At 36.4% G+C, this 17,045-nt stretch overlaps 2 protein-coding genes across 5 annotated transcripts; both read right to left on the minus strand.

Moving 5' to 3' along the window:
• Positions 1–3,076: 3,076 nt before the first annotated feature.
• Positions 3,077–9,149, minus strand: LOC104241029 (protein PHR1-LIKE 3-like). Of its 4 annotated transcripts, none has more exons than XM_009795932.2 (6): positions 8,617–9,149; positions 6,733–6,809; positions 5,999–6,050; positions 4,799–4,886; positions 4,643–4,712; positions 3,077–3,699 (listed from the first exon to the last, which is right to left on the minus strand). In XM_009795932.2, exons 1-6 carry the CDS (start codon positions 8,813–8,815, stop codon positions 3,289–3,291), a joined length of 897 nt encoding a protein of 298 aa, XP_009794234.1. In that variant the 5' UTR covers positions 8,816–9,149; the 3' UTR covers positions 3,077–3,288. The 4 variants fall into 4 exon arrangements, with proteins under 4 accessions (XP_009794234.1, XP_009794236.1, XP_009794235.1 ...); XM_009795934.2 differs by having other exon boundaries at positions 4,799–4,871; positions 8,617–9,148; XM_009795933.2 differs by having other exon boundaries at positions 4,643–4,715; positions 4,799–4,871; positions 8,617–9,148.
• A 4,656-nt stretch (positions 9,150–13,805) lies between these two features.
• Positions 13,806–14,558, minus strand: LOC138879004 (uncharacterized). The gene has a single exon (XM_070158576.1). It carries the CDS (start codon positions 14,556–14,558, stop codon positions 13,806–13,808), a length of 753 nt encoding a protein of 250 aa, XP_070014677.1.
• Between the last annotated feature and the right edge of the window lie 2,487 nt (positions 14,559–17,045).

Consider the following 17,045-nt stretch of genomic DNA (forward strand, 5'->3'; position numbering starts at 1 on the left):
GTTTTGGTAGATGGAAGATGAGATAGAGACACTGAATGAACTTTAAATTGTTGAAAATTTTTGTGACAATCCGATTCGACAATCCGAAAAATTATCCGATCCAAAGTTTAAAATCCGATCCAATCCAATGTTAATTCGGATCGGATTCGGATTGCCCTTTTCAGAATCCGAAATCCGAAATCTGAATCCGAAATAGGCTAAATCCGATCCAATCCGATCCGTGCACAGCCCTAGCACCAACGTGCCTAATGCGATTTACATCTTCTGAGCAGGTTACTCAATGCGTACCCAAAGAGTAGCGGCTACGGATTTCCCTAGGAATTTTCTTTAAAAAAAAAAATTAATCACCTTTTAAATACCTTCTAAGTTTGACTCATTTCATTTGGTATACACACATGGACGTATCTGCAATAAATATAAATTCAAGTAAACTTAATAATTTTTGCTAAGATTTAAGAAATCAATTAAATGATAAATTTGATTATTATTTATATATTAATTTGAGATCGCGTAGAAACATATAAATTCTAAATTCTAAATCTGACTATATTATGTGTATACTATGACTTGTCTTAATTACCCTTGAACATAGCAATTTGACATATTTGACCTCATAGACGTAGGGGCGTGCATTCGATTTTGACCCTTATCGATAATTACTTATCGATTATCGATTTGTACATATGCATATCGTTATCGTTTCAATAAGGTTTCGATTTTTTCGATTTCGATTTATCGATTTTTGGGGCTTATCGATTCGGTTATCGATTACACCAATAAGAAAATTTACGGGATTCCACGGAAAGTATATTGCTGCAAACACACCTAACTAATATGGACAAAAAGAAGCTAAAATAAGAAGAGCACCGTTTATAACATAAAAATTGTGTCAACAAGCACATGCAACGAAACTAAAGTAAGGGATCAAATGTATGTCACCAACACTCCAACGGTATAAACAAATAAAAAATCAAAATACATTATCACGGCTAATTCTGTTTTCCATTAATTTGAACTTCATTCCCTTGAGCTTTAAATATGATCATTCCTTAAATGTGGTAGAGGAAATAATAGGGTTAGAGACTTAGGGTAAAGGAAAGGGTATTATAGAATAAGGGTAAAAAAAAATTAAAAAAATTAAAAAAAAAATTTTAAAAAATTAAAAACAATTTACTGTAGCTTATCGGTTTATCGATAAACCGATAATCGAAGAGGACAAAATCGAAATCGAAATCGATAAATCGATAAGGAAAATTTTGAAATCGAAATCGAAATCGATAGACCGAAAAATCGAAATCGATAAACCGATAACAAATAATCGATTCGATTTATCGATAAACCGATTCGAATGCACACCCCTACATAGACGACTAATGTGGCAAGGAGCATGGCTACAATTTATTTTAGACGCTTGAGAATGAATATATATGAAAAAACAACCTTTAAGTAAAAGTGAAAGCAACATTCGAGACCATATTAGCCATATGATATATGTATATATTATATCTCTAAGAAAAAAAGAAGAGGAAAATTATTTTAGCATAGAATAGTGGCAATTCGGAGATCTCTAGAATGTTTTCTCGACGTTAAACATTTATTATTCAAAAAGGAACTAAAAGAAATAAACTTAAAACAGAAGTAGAAAATTAAGGGAAAGGTCCAGCCGCCCAACCGGATAGAAGTTGCTGTTAATTATTATGATGATTAGGAAAGCTAAAAATTTTGGACAGAATTGCTACTACAGCTTCTACTCAAATAACTAATTTTAGCAAAAAAATTGGAACAGATACCAACTATTTACATGACACTATTTTCATTTTAATCCATTTTTAAGAGAATAATTATTTTATATTTAAAAATAATTGTTTGAACCGAGAATTTAACGGAAACAATAAATCTACCTTCTTAAGATAAGGATAAGGTTTGCTTTCACACTATCCTCTCCAAACCTCACGTATAAAATTATATTGGGCTTGTTACTATTGTTGTTGTATATTTAAAAATAATTTATTTTTTAAAATTTTTATTTTATTTTTGATAATATCATTTAGTAGCACTTTATATCCGATCAAATATATTCACATAAAATCATGCAAGTAATATCTTTAAGAAAATATGAAGTCGAAGTAAACCAATTATTTTAGCTAACTTCGTATATAAGGTATCTTAGATTGTTCCACTCTTTTATCTTATCCTGAGACTTTCCATATGAGAAGAAAGAAGAAATAACCAAACCCTTCTTTTTTTTCTAAGAATTTATTATTTTATTTAAGTATATAATATGAGTCGATATTAATGTAGTCAAGTGGATAAGATATTCAACTGCCAAAAGTGATGACATGTTACATGTAATTGAATATCTTTTGTTTCGTTCACGCCGTTTTCCTCTCCCTAACATAAAGATCTAAGCAATCCGACATGATTCTTTATAGAACAATTATTTTAGCTGATTTCATGTACGATATGTTGTTTTTCGAAAAAATTGAGGATAGTGATTTACATTCATTGAAATTCTTTTGGTTAGAGAACATAAGGAAAGCCAATAACTGACTCGGTTAAGTGTTTATATTTTCAAGAATTAAATGGATTAAAGTTTATCATTATTTATATCAAATCAATAAATGCAAGACATATATTTTAACTTTAATATTTAACTGCTAAAGTTAAAATGTTCTGTTTAGCACAAAAATTTGCACTATCATTAGGAACTGAAATTCAGTTTGAAGCGGCTAAACTTACAAAATCATGTAAACTTTGGCTATATCCTATATAGGGGTCCTAAAAACGGCTATATATGCACTTACCCCCCTATGTTTATAGAAAAGGGCCGACAGTTTTGGCCCCCGGAATGCATATGTTAGATAAGAGAACGGATTTGGGCGGAACTAGCAGAGCAAAGCACAATCTTACCGGGAAAAAAAGAGATCAAGAGGTCACGGGTTTGAGTGGTGGAAACAGCATCTAGCAGAAATGCAGGATAAGCTGCGTATAATAGACCCTGGAGGTCCGGATCTTTCCCGGACACCCCCCGCATAGCGGGGGTTTAGTGCACCAGGCCGTCCTTTTTTTTAGTCAAGTACAGAAGAATGAACTTCCTTAGAAAAGGTAGTTGGTATAAACCTTACAGAATGTACAAAGTAATCTTGAAAAATGTAAAAGTTTCATGTGGAATTTAACATATTGGATCTTTCTGGATCAAACAGATAAAGGGGGACTAATATAATATTGGACTGAGATGAGCTAAAATGGAGCGATAAGCAAAACGAGGATTCATATAGCCAACTTCAATCATGAATTAGTCATCATCCATTGCACTTGCCTCATATTGTTTTCCACGGGCAAGGCATCCGCATTAGCAAAAGCTCGTGGTCTCTTCTTTAGAGCACCTATGCTTGTGGGAGAAACCGGACTTCTATTTGGTGGAAAGCAGACGTCGATCAAGCAATCTCCAATTCTAGCAGGCATGTTAGGAGCATTTTTGTTTTCAAAGCTTGTAACAACTTCGGGTAATGAAGGAACTGTAACAATCCCATCACAGTCACTCTCAACTTTAATAGCCAATTCAGAAAGCTGTTCCCTAGCCGCGTCAAGATCAGGAGATGCCACGGCCTTGTAGTTAAGAGCTTTACATGCTTTCTCAAGAATTGTTTGCAAATACTTGCCCTGTGCTTCAATACGAAGCTGGACATGGCGTTGTACCTACTTTGATAAATCAAAAAAACTTATGTTTGATTATAATATAACAACAACAACAACAACACACCCAGTGTAGTGCCACAAATGGGGTCTGGGGAGGGTACAGTGTACGCAGACCTTACCTCAAAAGTTTGATTATAATAACATACCATCAACTAACCTTCATATAAGAACTTAATAAAGAGATGTTACATTTGGTCCAAGTTAAGAAAGCATGTCGCACTTCATCAATTTAAAGATGGAAATGATCGAAAGGCATAGAACTCAGCCATGTTTGGTCACTAAATTGACCTGTCATCAGTAACTTAACGAAATATAACACTATTTATTCTGTATTACTCAACAAAGCAACCTACTCTGATATTCATAAATACACAAAACTTTGAAGAATACATCCTTTTGTAGTTTATAGTCTCCTCCCTAATCTCAAAGGTTAATAAAGGATAAAAAGAAAAAGAGAAGAAGAAAATAAAAATTCTGACAGTTGGCCGGAACATATTGTCATACATTTGGTATGTGAAAGGACAGCTCATATGTCCCAACTGATTGAAGATAGGGAATTCAGCACAGGTAGTGAATGTGTTTGTGTTTTGTGTTCTGTTTCCTTTGGTTCCCAAAAGTCCTCCAGTCTAAGTCTGGAAAACTTTGGTCGAAGGCTAAGCTATTAGTCAATAACTGCCTGAAGCCACAGAAGCATCTTGATCACTAGGCACTAAAATCAGAAGTGTTGGGTGCAAACGAAGTCCCACATATAAGTTAGAGATACACTTAATAATTAATTGTGAGAAGCCTCTAGAAAAAACTGTGCAGGCTTGATCGAAAGGGGACAATATCATACCATAATAAGAGTATAATTGGGTTGCGTTAGCCCAACAGGAAGTTAGAGTGTTAGATACATAATTACACAAACACAAAAATATGTGCAAGAAGAGGGGAAGGGACCAACCTCTAGCTGCTCATGTAGTCTTCGCTGGACTTCCATCTGTACCCGAAAAGCCTCGGTAACTTGGTACCCACTGCTGAAAAGATTTAAAAACATATAAAATTGATGCAAACCACACAAAACCTTTTCCAAAGAAGAACTTCTGAAGACACTACATACTCATTTATATCCTGGGTGACTACTTTTGATGAACCCGATGCAGAGGAACCTGTATCTTGAGATTCTTGACTCTCTGCCACACATGATGCTGTTAACACACATTGCTAGTAACAATGTAAGAATTAGGATTTAATCGCTCAGAAAGGTAAGATATAGCAACCACCATATTTTCTTCCTTATGGAGATAGTAATCCCCATACTCACATGTCCATCATATACTCCGTTCTTGTTTATATATACAACAACAACAAACCCAGTGTAATCCCACAAGTGAAGTTTGGGGAGTGTAATGTGTGTATGCAGCCTTATCCTTTACCTTGTAAAGGTAGAGAGGCATTTTCCGATAGACCCTCGGCTTAGAGGAAGCATAGTCATATCGCTTTTTGAAAAGAAAACAATAGTGTATAAACCGTTCTTGTCTATATATATCCTCACGTAATTCACATATACTCTCATGCCCTTATATACTCCTCTCGGAGGTGTCAATAGTAAACATATCAACGACACTAATTATATTTAAAGAAATGGCCTAAAAGATATACTATTTAGAGTTGACAAAAAGTCTCCTATGCAGACAGCATAGCGAATTGAAAGAGAGCAACAAAAGAAGAATGGCAATCAAACGCTGGAATTTACATAGAATTAGCATTGATCGGACGCTGCTCAGAAATCTTTCAACATTATCGCAGAGATATATCATATATCACATATGCAGCATTCTTAAAAATCAAAATTTTGCATGTTATTTCCCCGTTTGGCCATAAGTAATACTTTAGTATTTGCAATACTGGTTTGGCCGTCAGTATTTGCGAAAAGTGAGCTTCAATATTTGAAAAATGGTGAAACGTTGAAAACTTGCTTGAGTAGCATTTCAAGTGAATAGTGGGGTTTACTCATAAATCTTCAACTCTAAGAGATATTATGCCCAAAAACAACTTCAGTTTCCAAATATCCTTTTACAACTTCAACCTCAAATACTCTTCTTTAAAAAAAAATTAAAAACCTTCAACAAAATAGCGTCCACAAGAATGATTTCAAGTAGTCCATTAAATTTGTAGATACATAATCATCTTTTTTGATTGTAGGTACATAGTCATTAACGCGCCATTTAAGGAAATGGAGAAGTTGCAAGCAAGCCACAATAATTAGGATAATTTGCGGGCATAGGTCAGAGTGTTCAAAGAAAAAATTCTCTAATACCATCTTTATAGTTCTCAGCTCCCTCCTTAGATTGCTTCCCTAGGCGGTATTTCTGCAAGGAGATGGAAAATATAAAGAGCTCAGGATATGCTTGCAAACTATAATTGAAAAACTTTGAACTACTTATTGCAGATCTCCTTCCATTTCGACCCGAATCCTTATGCTTTCTTGTTTGGCTAAAACTGAGAATTAAACTGAGCTGTGTGAAGTATTTATTCTTCATCTGTTTGTACTCCGGTCTTGCACTTTTTCTTTTCCTCTTCATCCAAAACTGAAAGTTAAACTGAACTGTACATAGTCCTTGTATCAACAACTATGCTTCAATCCCAAACAAGTTGCGATCTGCTATATGAGTCCTCATTGGCCATGTTTCTCGATTTAAATTTAGTGACATCATGAATTCATCAACTATAACCATTTCGTCAAAGTGATGAAATCAGCGAAACCTATAACCATTTCAATCCTCATGACTCGCATTGAACTTAAACAATTAAGGCCTAGCTTCTTATCTAAGTAAATTAAAATTAGGAATTTGGCTAAAATTCTGAAATTGGGTCAAAGTTGCTCCTAATTCAATTTGGGAGATACTAGATTATGGTAGTACTTAAGCTAAACTCGTCACACTTAGTGCAGAGATGGATTTTGTGGTGGATTCTTGATTGAATACAGGGAAGAGCGTCTTGGCAACTATAACACTAATATTCTGTTCAGAAAATATGAGACGATAAAAGAACCTGGAGATGTGACTTCAAATGATATAGGGTGAGTCCTTTCACCCCCATTGCCTTCATAATTGTTTTTGGCGTTGCCTCTGCAAAGTGAAGCAAAAATTCCACAGTTAACATTGTGTCACTGCCTTACCTTAATAGGACAAGTAAAGAGAAGGTACAATTCAAGAAGAATCTATGAAAATTCTGAAGATTTACATATAGCAAGACTACTAATTGTTGTTCCAAGACGCAAAACTAAACCAAACCAAACCCAACCCAACCCAACCCAACCCAAACAGTTATGTAATCATATGCCATTAGTTCATATTAACTTGCATCCTAAGCAGCCTAAAAATGTTATGTTATTCTAAAGCAATGTTTAGTGTAATATACTAATATGTCGTATATTAGCATATCAATTCAGTAGTTTACTCATCCCATGATCCACCATTTTTTGTGTATACTACACGTGCAAGGAAAAAAATGAGAGCTATAAAGTGTGTACAGCAACAACAAAACCAGTAAAATCCCACATGTGGGGTCTGGTGAGAGTAGTGTGTATGTTGTCCTTACCCCTACCTAGAGACACTGTTTCCGGTAAACCCTCGGCTCAGAAAAGATACAAAAGTAAGGAGGAAAACAAAAAGCACAGGAAAAAGTGCGTGTCAATTTTCCAGGAAAATCTTTTTCCTAGAAAGTCTTTAGTGTTTGGGTTACTAGAAGTCATTAGTACTTATAACTATCTTAGCTTTTAATTTCATATCATTTGCTCCAACCAACTGTCTGTTAGATGTTACTATTATCAATCTATAATTCTAGAAAATTTCATCGAAACACCATCCAAATTGCTAAACATCAACAACAACATACCCAGTATATTTTCACAAGTGGGGTATGGGAAGGGTAGTATGGAAGCAGCCCTTACCCCTACCTTGTGAAGGTAGAGAGTTGGTTTCCGAAAGACCCTCGGCTCAATAAAACCAAATCACAGCAATTACGATAGAGACTACGCAGGCGCGACAATAGCATCCGAGGCCTAAAGCAAAGCCTTAATAAGAGACCTTAAATAAATACATATAGACAAGCGTGGAATGAAAAAAATGAGAACTTGGTTTTATAAAGTACAAAATATTGAATGAATTTAACGTTGATTGCATCACAACTAAAATGAGAGAACCTAGAAAACACACTCCCTCCGTCCTAATTTGTGTGACACTCTCTTTTTCAGTTTGCCTAAAAAGAATACCTCTCTATATTTGGTAATAATTCAACTGTAAATTTTTCTCTTTTCCCTCAATGAGATGATTTCTAGCTACACAAGTTTTTATGATTTGTTTTAGATCACAAGTTTCAAAAGTCCTTTTTTTTAAACTTCATGCCCAGTCAAACACTTCATATATATTGGGGCGGCAAGAGTATAATTTATGTGAGTAAAATAACTAATAAGTTAGATTATTAGATATAGTTACATGACAATAGAGTAAAATAATTCAGTAAAAACGTAAAATAAGATTGGCAGAAAACTAATTTGGTTGTACTAATCTTAGGAAGAAGTCAACATTAATATGAAAACAAAGAAATAAATTTATCAATAATAAGCGATAATTATATAAATTATATACTACATATAAAAAAATAGTAATTTTGGGGCCCTTAAATTCTTGGGCCTAAAGCAAGCGCTTCACTTGCTTTTTAGGGTCTAGCCGGCCTTGAGACTACGGCAAGCGAAATAGTAACACACTATCCATATTGCTAACATTGTAATTTCTGACAAACATTTTCTTGAGAAATAGTAATTTTCACTAGCCAACCAAACATCATTATATTCCTAGAAAATACTTTCCAGTATGAAAAATGATCCTACCAAAAGTAGAAAAAAAAAAGAGGAAATAATATTAGTAAACTTACTATCAGGGCCACCGAGTTGGGTGACGGCGTCAACGAAGCGTTCATGGAGCTCCGCCGTCCACCGGAGACGGGGCTTATGATCCGCCGTCAAAACCAAGCAAGCATCCCCCAACATATTTTGATATTCACCAACTCCGCCGCTGCCACCGCCTATGGCGTTTCCTTCCATACCAAATGGCAAAGCCGAGTACATTTTCATTCCAAAAACTAAACTAACCAAAAAATCTCTAATTTCACTAAATGTGAGTTTTGCACAGTAACTATTTGAAGAACAAATAGTTACAGCTGATTTTAAGAGCTTAATTGGTGTTGTGGTGACACGAAACAAGGAACCGGTTAATGACCTTGGGTGGGTAATGGGTGTAACTAAGAAGGTTGAAAATGGTGTTTCCTAGGTGACTGTTGGGGGTGGGGTTGAGGGAGGGGTAGGAGGTAGAGAACGGACAAGACAGCGATGTCTTGCTCTGTACTGTCGTTTTCTTGTCTCTTTATGCTGTCTCTATCTCTGGTACGCATCCAATCACAACACAGTGAAGGGGGGTGACAGGTAAGATAGCAGAAAGGGAGTAAACCGTATAAACACTACGTTTACAATTATATTAATTAAATTATTTAATCATATATTAAAGTTAAAATATGCATGAATTAACTGTGATTCATGCATACATGATAGACCTCATCCTTTCTGCCTTTCACAAGATAAGCTTAAGGTTCCATCCAGTGGCGGATCCAGGATTTTAAAATCGTGGGTACTCACTAATAAAAATTCGGAAAGAAAAGAAAAATAAAGTTTAGTTACGGGTGCTCATCCAATATTTATCTAAATATTTTTATAATTAGCTATACAAATTTACTAAATCTTGTCAAAGATAATTTGTGCTTCAGCATGTGGATCCGCCACTGGTTGCATCACATCCTCCTCAAACTCCACTTGCTAGATGTGTGTTATTGTTGTTGTTCACTTTCTTCTAATCACTTGTTTTTTAACTTCATTATCTAATTTGATAATTGATTTTTCCAAAAGTAGTTTTAGCGAGAATTAGTTTATATTTGACTAATTTATTTGAAAATACTTCTGAGAGCAACTAGTGACTAAACTTTTAAAAAATGATTCTAAGTGTATTTTATTCAAAAGTATTTTTTAAAAAAAAATATATTTTAGAGAAAATCTACTTTCAAAATTACTTTTGCTTCTATTTAAAAATACTTTTTTTTTCTTTCAAAAACTTGGTCAAACACTTTTAACTTTTAAAAAAAACACTTGTCCAAACATGCTATTACTCTTTGAAATCACTATGTTTCTCGAGCAGTGTCCTTCTTTGAAATCATATTAAATTGTTTTAAGTTTTGAAAAAACTCAATGCAAAGCCAAACCAAATTAAAAATGCTCCACAAATCAATGAATAACTTAACGTAATTAAGGAGCCTAATGTCATTAAAATAGACAAAATACAGTCGAGTAATTGAACTCCATGATTGCTGCATACAGTTCTCGCCGCAGCGAGTTGACTTAACCACTTTTAGGAGCAGTGGCGGAGGCGGGATTAATCCTAAGGGGTTCAAAAAAAGTTAAAAAGATTATATATCTAGTAGGAATAGGACCAATGATTTTACAAAAGTTTTGAACCCCTTGACCACTAAGCTATGCTTTTAGCTATGTCAAGGGAATTCAAAACATAATATATATAAATAAAAAATAGATTATACATTATATATACAGTATAATTTTTTGACGAAAGGTTCACCTGAACACCCTAATCCGCCCGTGTTCAAGAGAAAGAGAATGGGGAGCTTTCCATTAGAAATAGTTAAAAGCATTCTTTTTTAGTTTACTAAATAAGCATTAGTTAAAGTGTCACATCTTTGTCTTAATTTTTATTTTTTTTAAATTCCCTCCCAATTTAGGAGGATTTATATTATTTTCATACTTCCCCTCCAGTGACTCGAGGTGCTTTACCAACAAAGCAAGTCTTCCTTGTCATCTTTGTCTTAATTAAGATTACCGAATTTGATTAACGTATAGAATTTTATTATTATCTTATTATTAAATTTTATTACTACTATCTTTTTTTTGGTTATATTTACTATTTTTGTTGTCAATCTTTTTCGTTTCTTCAGTATTTTTATCATAGCTTTTTACTCTAGTATTTTGCGAACGCTTTTCTTGAAGTCTATCGAAAACAACCTCACTATACCACACAGGGTTGAGATAAGGTCTGTGTACACCCCATCCTCCCAGACTCTATCATACTAGGTATATTATTGTTGTTGTAGTATAGAGTTTGAGGCTTCAATCCCTTCTATTTGCCTACAATTTGACACGAGACAAAGAAGAAAATATGATAATATTGTAATGCTACTGTTAATTATTTTAATTCTTCCTATATGATAGTGATGTTCGGGTCAACTTGTATGCACCTTAATTATTTTATCGGGCACCGTATTTTTTCCACCAACAGAACTTTGTAAAACAAAGCTTGTGCAGATTAGTGTCACGTCCTTAGCTGTTAACTAAGTACACATGCGGTACTTGACAACTCGCTCACGATCTTGCACAACTTGCTCACGTTCTTGCTATGTCAAGTCAGCCTTACTACACTCAAGATCGCTAAGAGAATGGAAGAAAGAACACAATAGAATTGTTAAAAGAAGCTTTGTATTAGAGAGAACTTGAATTGTTTGCTTGGTAAATTACAAATGAGTGGCCCCCTTTATATACTAGTCTCCTAGGGACTAGTGTATAAATATTAATTATTATACAAGTCCTTGATATTTACAAGATAAGGGCTTTCTCTAGAATTCTCTACAAGTCTAAAGATTCCAAGGACTTTCTTAGCAAATCTATAAGGATTTAGGTTCTTCCTAAGGAAATGTCCATCCATACATTTCTAGAATCTTCTCACAAATGCTAGCCTTCTTCTTATGTAAGCTTCCATATGGCATTAATATATGTCAAATGACGCCTATGTGGCATGATGACATGGCGGGTCATCACACTCTCCCCCACCCAATATTACGATAATCGCGGCGCAATGCTGCTGCATAAACTCGATAAGATGTTTGGCTGCTGGATCATGTTGCATGCCTTCTTTTATAGTCTCCCAAATGTCCCATCTCGCTGAAGTGATTGCAGCAAGATCGGCTTTCCGGCTCAAGGCATCGGCTACAATATTACCTTTTCCCGGCTTATACTCCAGTGCATAATCAAACTCGGCTAAGAAATCTTGCCACCTAGCCTGTTTTGGTGTGATCTTCTTCAATGTCTAAGAGTAGCTAGTAGCCACATTATCAATCTTGACCACAAACCTCGACCCGAGCAGATAATGTCTCCATGTACGAAGGCAATGTACAATGGCAGTCATTTCCTTCTCTTGCATTGTGTAACGCCGCTCCATCTCATTTAACTTGCGGCTCTCAAATGTTATGAGATGCTTATCCTGCATCAAAACACCCTCAATGGCGAAGTCTGAGGCATCTATGTGCACCTCAAATGTCTTGGCAAAGTCAGGTAATGCCAAGACTGGCTCCTCTGTTACAGATGCCTTGAGGCATTCAAACGCCTTTTGATAATGCTCCATCCAAACCCATGGCTTGTTCTTCTTTAGCAACTTAGTCAACAGTGCGGCCTTTGCTGAGTATCCACTGATGAACCGACGATAGTAGTTAACAAGGACAAGGAAGGATCTCAATGCAGTTACCTTTATGAGTGTCTCCCACTCCTGGATAGCATGTACCTTATCCTCATTCATGCGTAGCTTGCCATTGCTAATGACATGGCCCAAGAAGTGCACCTTTGATTGTGAAAACTCGCACTTCTCTCTCTTGATGTATAGCTCGTTCTCCCGCAAGACTTGGAAAACCTTCCTTAAGTGCTCCATGTGTTCCTCCAAGGAGTTGCTAGGTAGACTACCACGAACTGATCAAGATAAGGATGAAAAATCTTGTTCATAAGGGTGCAAAATGTGGCCGGTGCATTGGTTAAGCCGAAGGGCATCACCAACCACTCAAAGGCTCCATATCTCATCACACATGCTGTCTTTGGCTCATCCCCTTCCGTAATGCGAACCTGGTAGTAGCCCTTTCGAAGATCCACCTTGGTAAAGTACTTGGCTTGCCCAAGTCTATCAAACAAATCAGCAATGAGTGGGATCGGGTACTTATTCTTCCCTGTAATCTTATTAAGTGCTCGGTAGTCTATGCACAGGCGCATCGATCCATCCTTCTTCTTCTGGAACAATATCGGTACGCCGAAAGGTGCCTTTGATAGGCAAATATGACCAACATCCAGCAACTCTTTCAATTGTTTCTTGAGCTCCTCCAGCTTGGCGGTGCCATACGATATAGGGAAAATGCGGGTGGCTTAGCCCCTGGCTCCAACTCAATCTTGTGATCCACCTCTCGCCTAGGCGGCAAGTGCTTAGGTAACTCCTATGGCATGACATATTTGTTCTTCTCGAGCAACTTCTCTATGCAAGGCGGCACTGTCTCTTGAAAATTCTTGTCTTCCTCTAGACTTGCAATGGTTGCCACGAACGTTGCCCCCCCCTTCTTGATCCCCTTGACAACCTGCATAGCTGAGAGTTGTGCTTGGATTTGTCCATGTGGCATAGTCACTGTAGGTACCATGCGAGCTCCTTCCCATTCCATAAGCAAGAGACGTTGGAGGTAGGGTCGATTAAAGTATGACAATGTCTAAAGAACTCTTGCCCCAGTATGATATCAAAGATATCCATAGCGGTTACAGTAAAATTTGTCATACCTTTCCAAGTTCCCAATTTGACACCAACTTCATTAGCTACCCCACGAGCATTCTGTATCTCGGCATTCACGATCTTGACGCGAGAGTTGGTTGGAGCAAGCTTCAATTCTAGTCTCTCTGCGGCAGCCTCAGTCACGAAATTATGAGTTGCTCCAGTATCCACCATTGCACGAACGGGCTTGTTGTTGATAGTGAGATCCACGTACTGATTGCTATTATTGGTAGGTTGGATAGCTTGATTCATGACAATACCACATAATCTAATCATACCCAACTGTGTGGTTCCCAAACTCTCTCCTTGTGGCTGCTCCTTCCGCTCACGTACCATGGCACTAAGGCTCTTGAGGTTAGGACAATTCTTGAAGCCATATGGTCCTTCGCATATATAACATCCCTTCTTCTCGACATGTGCCTTCTTCTCAGCGTAGCCCTAACGGCCACTCGACTTTTTGAAATCTTGAGTCTTGGAGTATTGTTGTTGTATCTCCTTGCCTTTGCCACGGTCTCCCCCACATTTGACATTGTTAACCTTTGATTTCTTGCCATTGCCTTTGTCGTGCTTGTCATGCCTGAAATCCATCAATGATTCAGCCTCCAATATGGCATAGTCTATATCAGTGACTTGTCGGCATTGCAACTCCTGCTTAGCCCAATTTTGCAACCCGTCCATGAAGTGGAACAATAAGTCATCATTGGTAAGGTTGGGGATTTGAAGCACAAGGGTAGTGAACTTTTTGACATAGTTACGCATGCTCCATGTTTGCTTCAATTCCCTAAGCTTGCGCCTTGCCTCGTACAAGACATTGTTTGGAAAGAAATGTCGCTTGAACTCCGCTTTGAACTGATCCCATGTGCTAATAGTACATAGACCTTTATCCACGTCATCTATCTTCCTTCTCCACCATAGCATGACAGTCTCTGAGAGGTACAACACCGCAATATTGATCTTGGCCTCGTCATCCCTCACTTTTCCGTGCCTGAGGTAGTTCTCCAAGTGCCAAAGGAAGTTTTCCACTTCTTGTGCATCACAAACACCTTTGAACACCGAGGGTTTGGGAGCCTCGATCTTGGCCTCCCTCGTCACCACAACATTGCTGGCTACCTCGGTCACGTCAGCATTGACATGCTCCTCGAGTGACTCTATCTTTGCCTTTATTGCATCGATAGTACTCAAAGCCTCCATGAGTCTGCACTCTAAGGAAGTGATGGTTTGCCTTAGTTCCATCCTAGTTTGTGTACGTCCCTCCAAGTCATTTCGGATACTCTCAATCTCTTCAAGAGTGCCCCTCAAGAACGTTAAGGGTGCCTTCCACCTTCCCCAAGCGTTGGCCAAAGATCTCCACAACGTCCATCCCCGCGTTCATCTTCATCACCCAATCTTTATCGAGCGAGATGTCCTCTAGAAGGACCTCTACTTCATCCTCGCTCGCCTCAGTGACAGATGGTTCTTGGGATGCAAGCCCTTCATTTGACACAACCCGAGGTGGCACCTCCTGACTCTTGTTGGTGGCATTCCTCTTTTTGCTATGGCCGCTCCGGCCAGCAACATCTTGGATGACGTTTGCTTAGGTGTTGGCAGCGTTAATTTCTCCGTCGTTCGCCATTCCCTTAGATGAAACCTTCGCTCTGATACCACGTTGTCATGTACTTAGCTGTTAACTAAGTACACGTGCGGTACTTGACAACTCTCTCACAATCTTGCACAACTTGCTCACGTTCTTGCTATGTCAAGTCAGCCTTACTACACTCAAGATCGCTAAGAGAATGGAAGAATGAACACAAGAGAATTGTTAAATGAAGCTTTGTATTAGAGAGAACTTGAATTGTTTGCTTGGTAAATTACAAATGAGTGGCCCCTTTATATACTAGTCTCCTAGGGGCTAGTGTGTAAATATTAATTATATATACAAATCTTTGATATTTACAAGATAAGGGCTTTCTCTAGAATTCTCTACAAGTCTAGAAGATTCCAAGGACTTTCTTAGCAAATCCATAAGGATCTAGGTTCTTCCTAAGGAAATGTCCATATCTTTCTAGAATCTTCTCACAAATGCTAGTCTTCTTCTTATGTAAGCTTCCACATGGCATTAACATATGTCAAATGGCGCCTATGTGGCATGATGACATGGCGGATCATCACATTAGACTAAATAATAGAGCACTCCCTCTATTCACTTTTGGTTGTCCATTTTTGACTTTGTACTCATTTAAGAAAAAATAAATGAAGTATGTATTTTATAATTTTATCCATAATAATGATAGCATTTTCAAAAGTCTTGGAAAGTGATTTGGGGAATGAGTAGTTAATAATAATGGTAAAACAAGGAAAAAAATATTATCTTTCTCTTGATTTAGTATAATGAACAAGTAAAAATGAAAATATATTTTTAGTATAGTAGATAAGTAAAAGTGAACGCGAGAATTATTTTGTTGCTTTTGCTAGGAAGCTTTAATTGCTTATCTTTTTAAGAAGAAGAAAATGGATTGTTAATTATGGCTAATGAGGTTGACCTAATTGAAAAGGGCGAGGCGTCAAAGCCTCAAAATCTGAAATTCAATTCTCTGTTGGAGCTGGTTAATCTTATAAAGTATTTCATCCATTTCTAAAAGGAAACAAAGTTTTAACTTTTTAAATAAGAGAGTTAATGCATATGACAACATTTCTGGTGTAAAATATTAAAATTTACAGTAAACAAAATTTTCTTTAACACTTCAAATACTTATTGGGACACAACTAGTTTCTATTAATTATAATCTCATAGTAGTAGTTAATTGAACCATCATTGCTTACCCAAAAAAAAAACCCTTAAACTTATGCTTAAGTTAAAAATAATCTAAGTTGAATTATAAAAAATGTGGCTTTGATTAATGATTAGGGCCAATGAAATAGACAGGACAGGATGTAGACGGGTTTATCTACACATGGGTCGGTTGAAATGGACCTCATCATCGATTAGTTGATTTTGGGCTCAAAATTGGAGAAAACTCAAGCTACTTTTTCCAATAATAGATCTCCATAGTTTCCAGTTGTGGGGTTGTGAAGTTTTTCCTTTTTTTTTTTTTATATTTTTTTATATTTTTAATTCAAATTAGCTCGCGCATATATCAATTATTCTATTTGATACCTGCTATTTTTAGCATACTTATCTTATACATGTTAAGACTTAAATAAAAAGATTACCTAATATTCTTTTTTTCCACCCATTTCATTAATGGCTAAGCCATCCTCAAATGCATTTGTAGGATTGTATGATTAATTTAACTCTTTTTTTTTCTTTCTAATATGGCCTCATGCTCCTTTTAATAAACAACTAAATATTTTTTTTTCAAAAGAATTGCACCAAGATCTTGTAAGAAAATTAAGAATTAATTAGTTACAACATTCAAGAGGTTTGTAAGTCATATGTTTCAGCTTTGAAATGGTACGAAATTATAGATTTTATTAACCTCCAAACAAACTTAAGAAATTCAACCTCGGAGGATGTGGTAACATAGTAAAAGTTTTTAGTATTTCATAAAGAAGTCTCGAGTTTTAATTTTGAAAATTAAGAATATATATTTAGTGGTCTGTCACGCCGTCATGCCTTTGACACTTGGAACAAGTTTAGATGGCTGGTTGATATCTCCTGGAGTAAGAATCAAAATAGCACAAGCTGGTCATTTTTTGGAT

This window comes from Nicotiana sylvestris, chromosome 10, assembly GCF_000393655.2.
Source record: "Nicotiana sylvestris chromosome 10, ASM39365v2, whole genome shotgun sequence".
In the NCBI taxonomy this organism is placed as follows: domain Eukaryota; kingdom Viridiplantae; phylum Streptophyta; class Magnoliopsida; order Solanales; family Solanaceae; genus Nicotiana; species Nicotiana sylvestris.

What these genes read in the sequence shown, in the direction of transcription:
- LOC104241029 (XM_009795931.2), bottom strand. Translation starts at nt 8,815, where the DNA reads ATGAAAATGTACTCGGCTTTGCCATTTGGTATGGAAGGAAACGCCATA. An exon ending in ATTTGAAGTCACATCTCCAG is followed by an intron (nt 6,051 to 6,732) that starts GTTCTTTTATCG and finishes ATCTCCTTGCAG; the next exon opens with AAATACCGCCTAGGGAAGCA. An exon ending in GTCACCCAGGATATAAATGA is followed by an intron (nt 4,716 to 4,798) that starts GTATGTAGTGTC and finishes AAATCTTTTCAG; the next exon opens with CAGTGGGTACCAAGTTACCG.
- LOC138879004 (XM_070158576.1), bottom strand. Translation starts at nt 14,558, where the DNA reads ATGGAGGCTTTGAGTACTATCGATGCAATAAAGGCAAAGATAGAGTCA.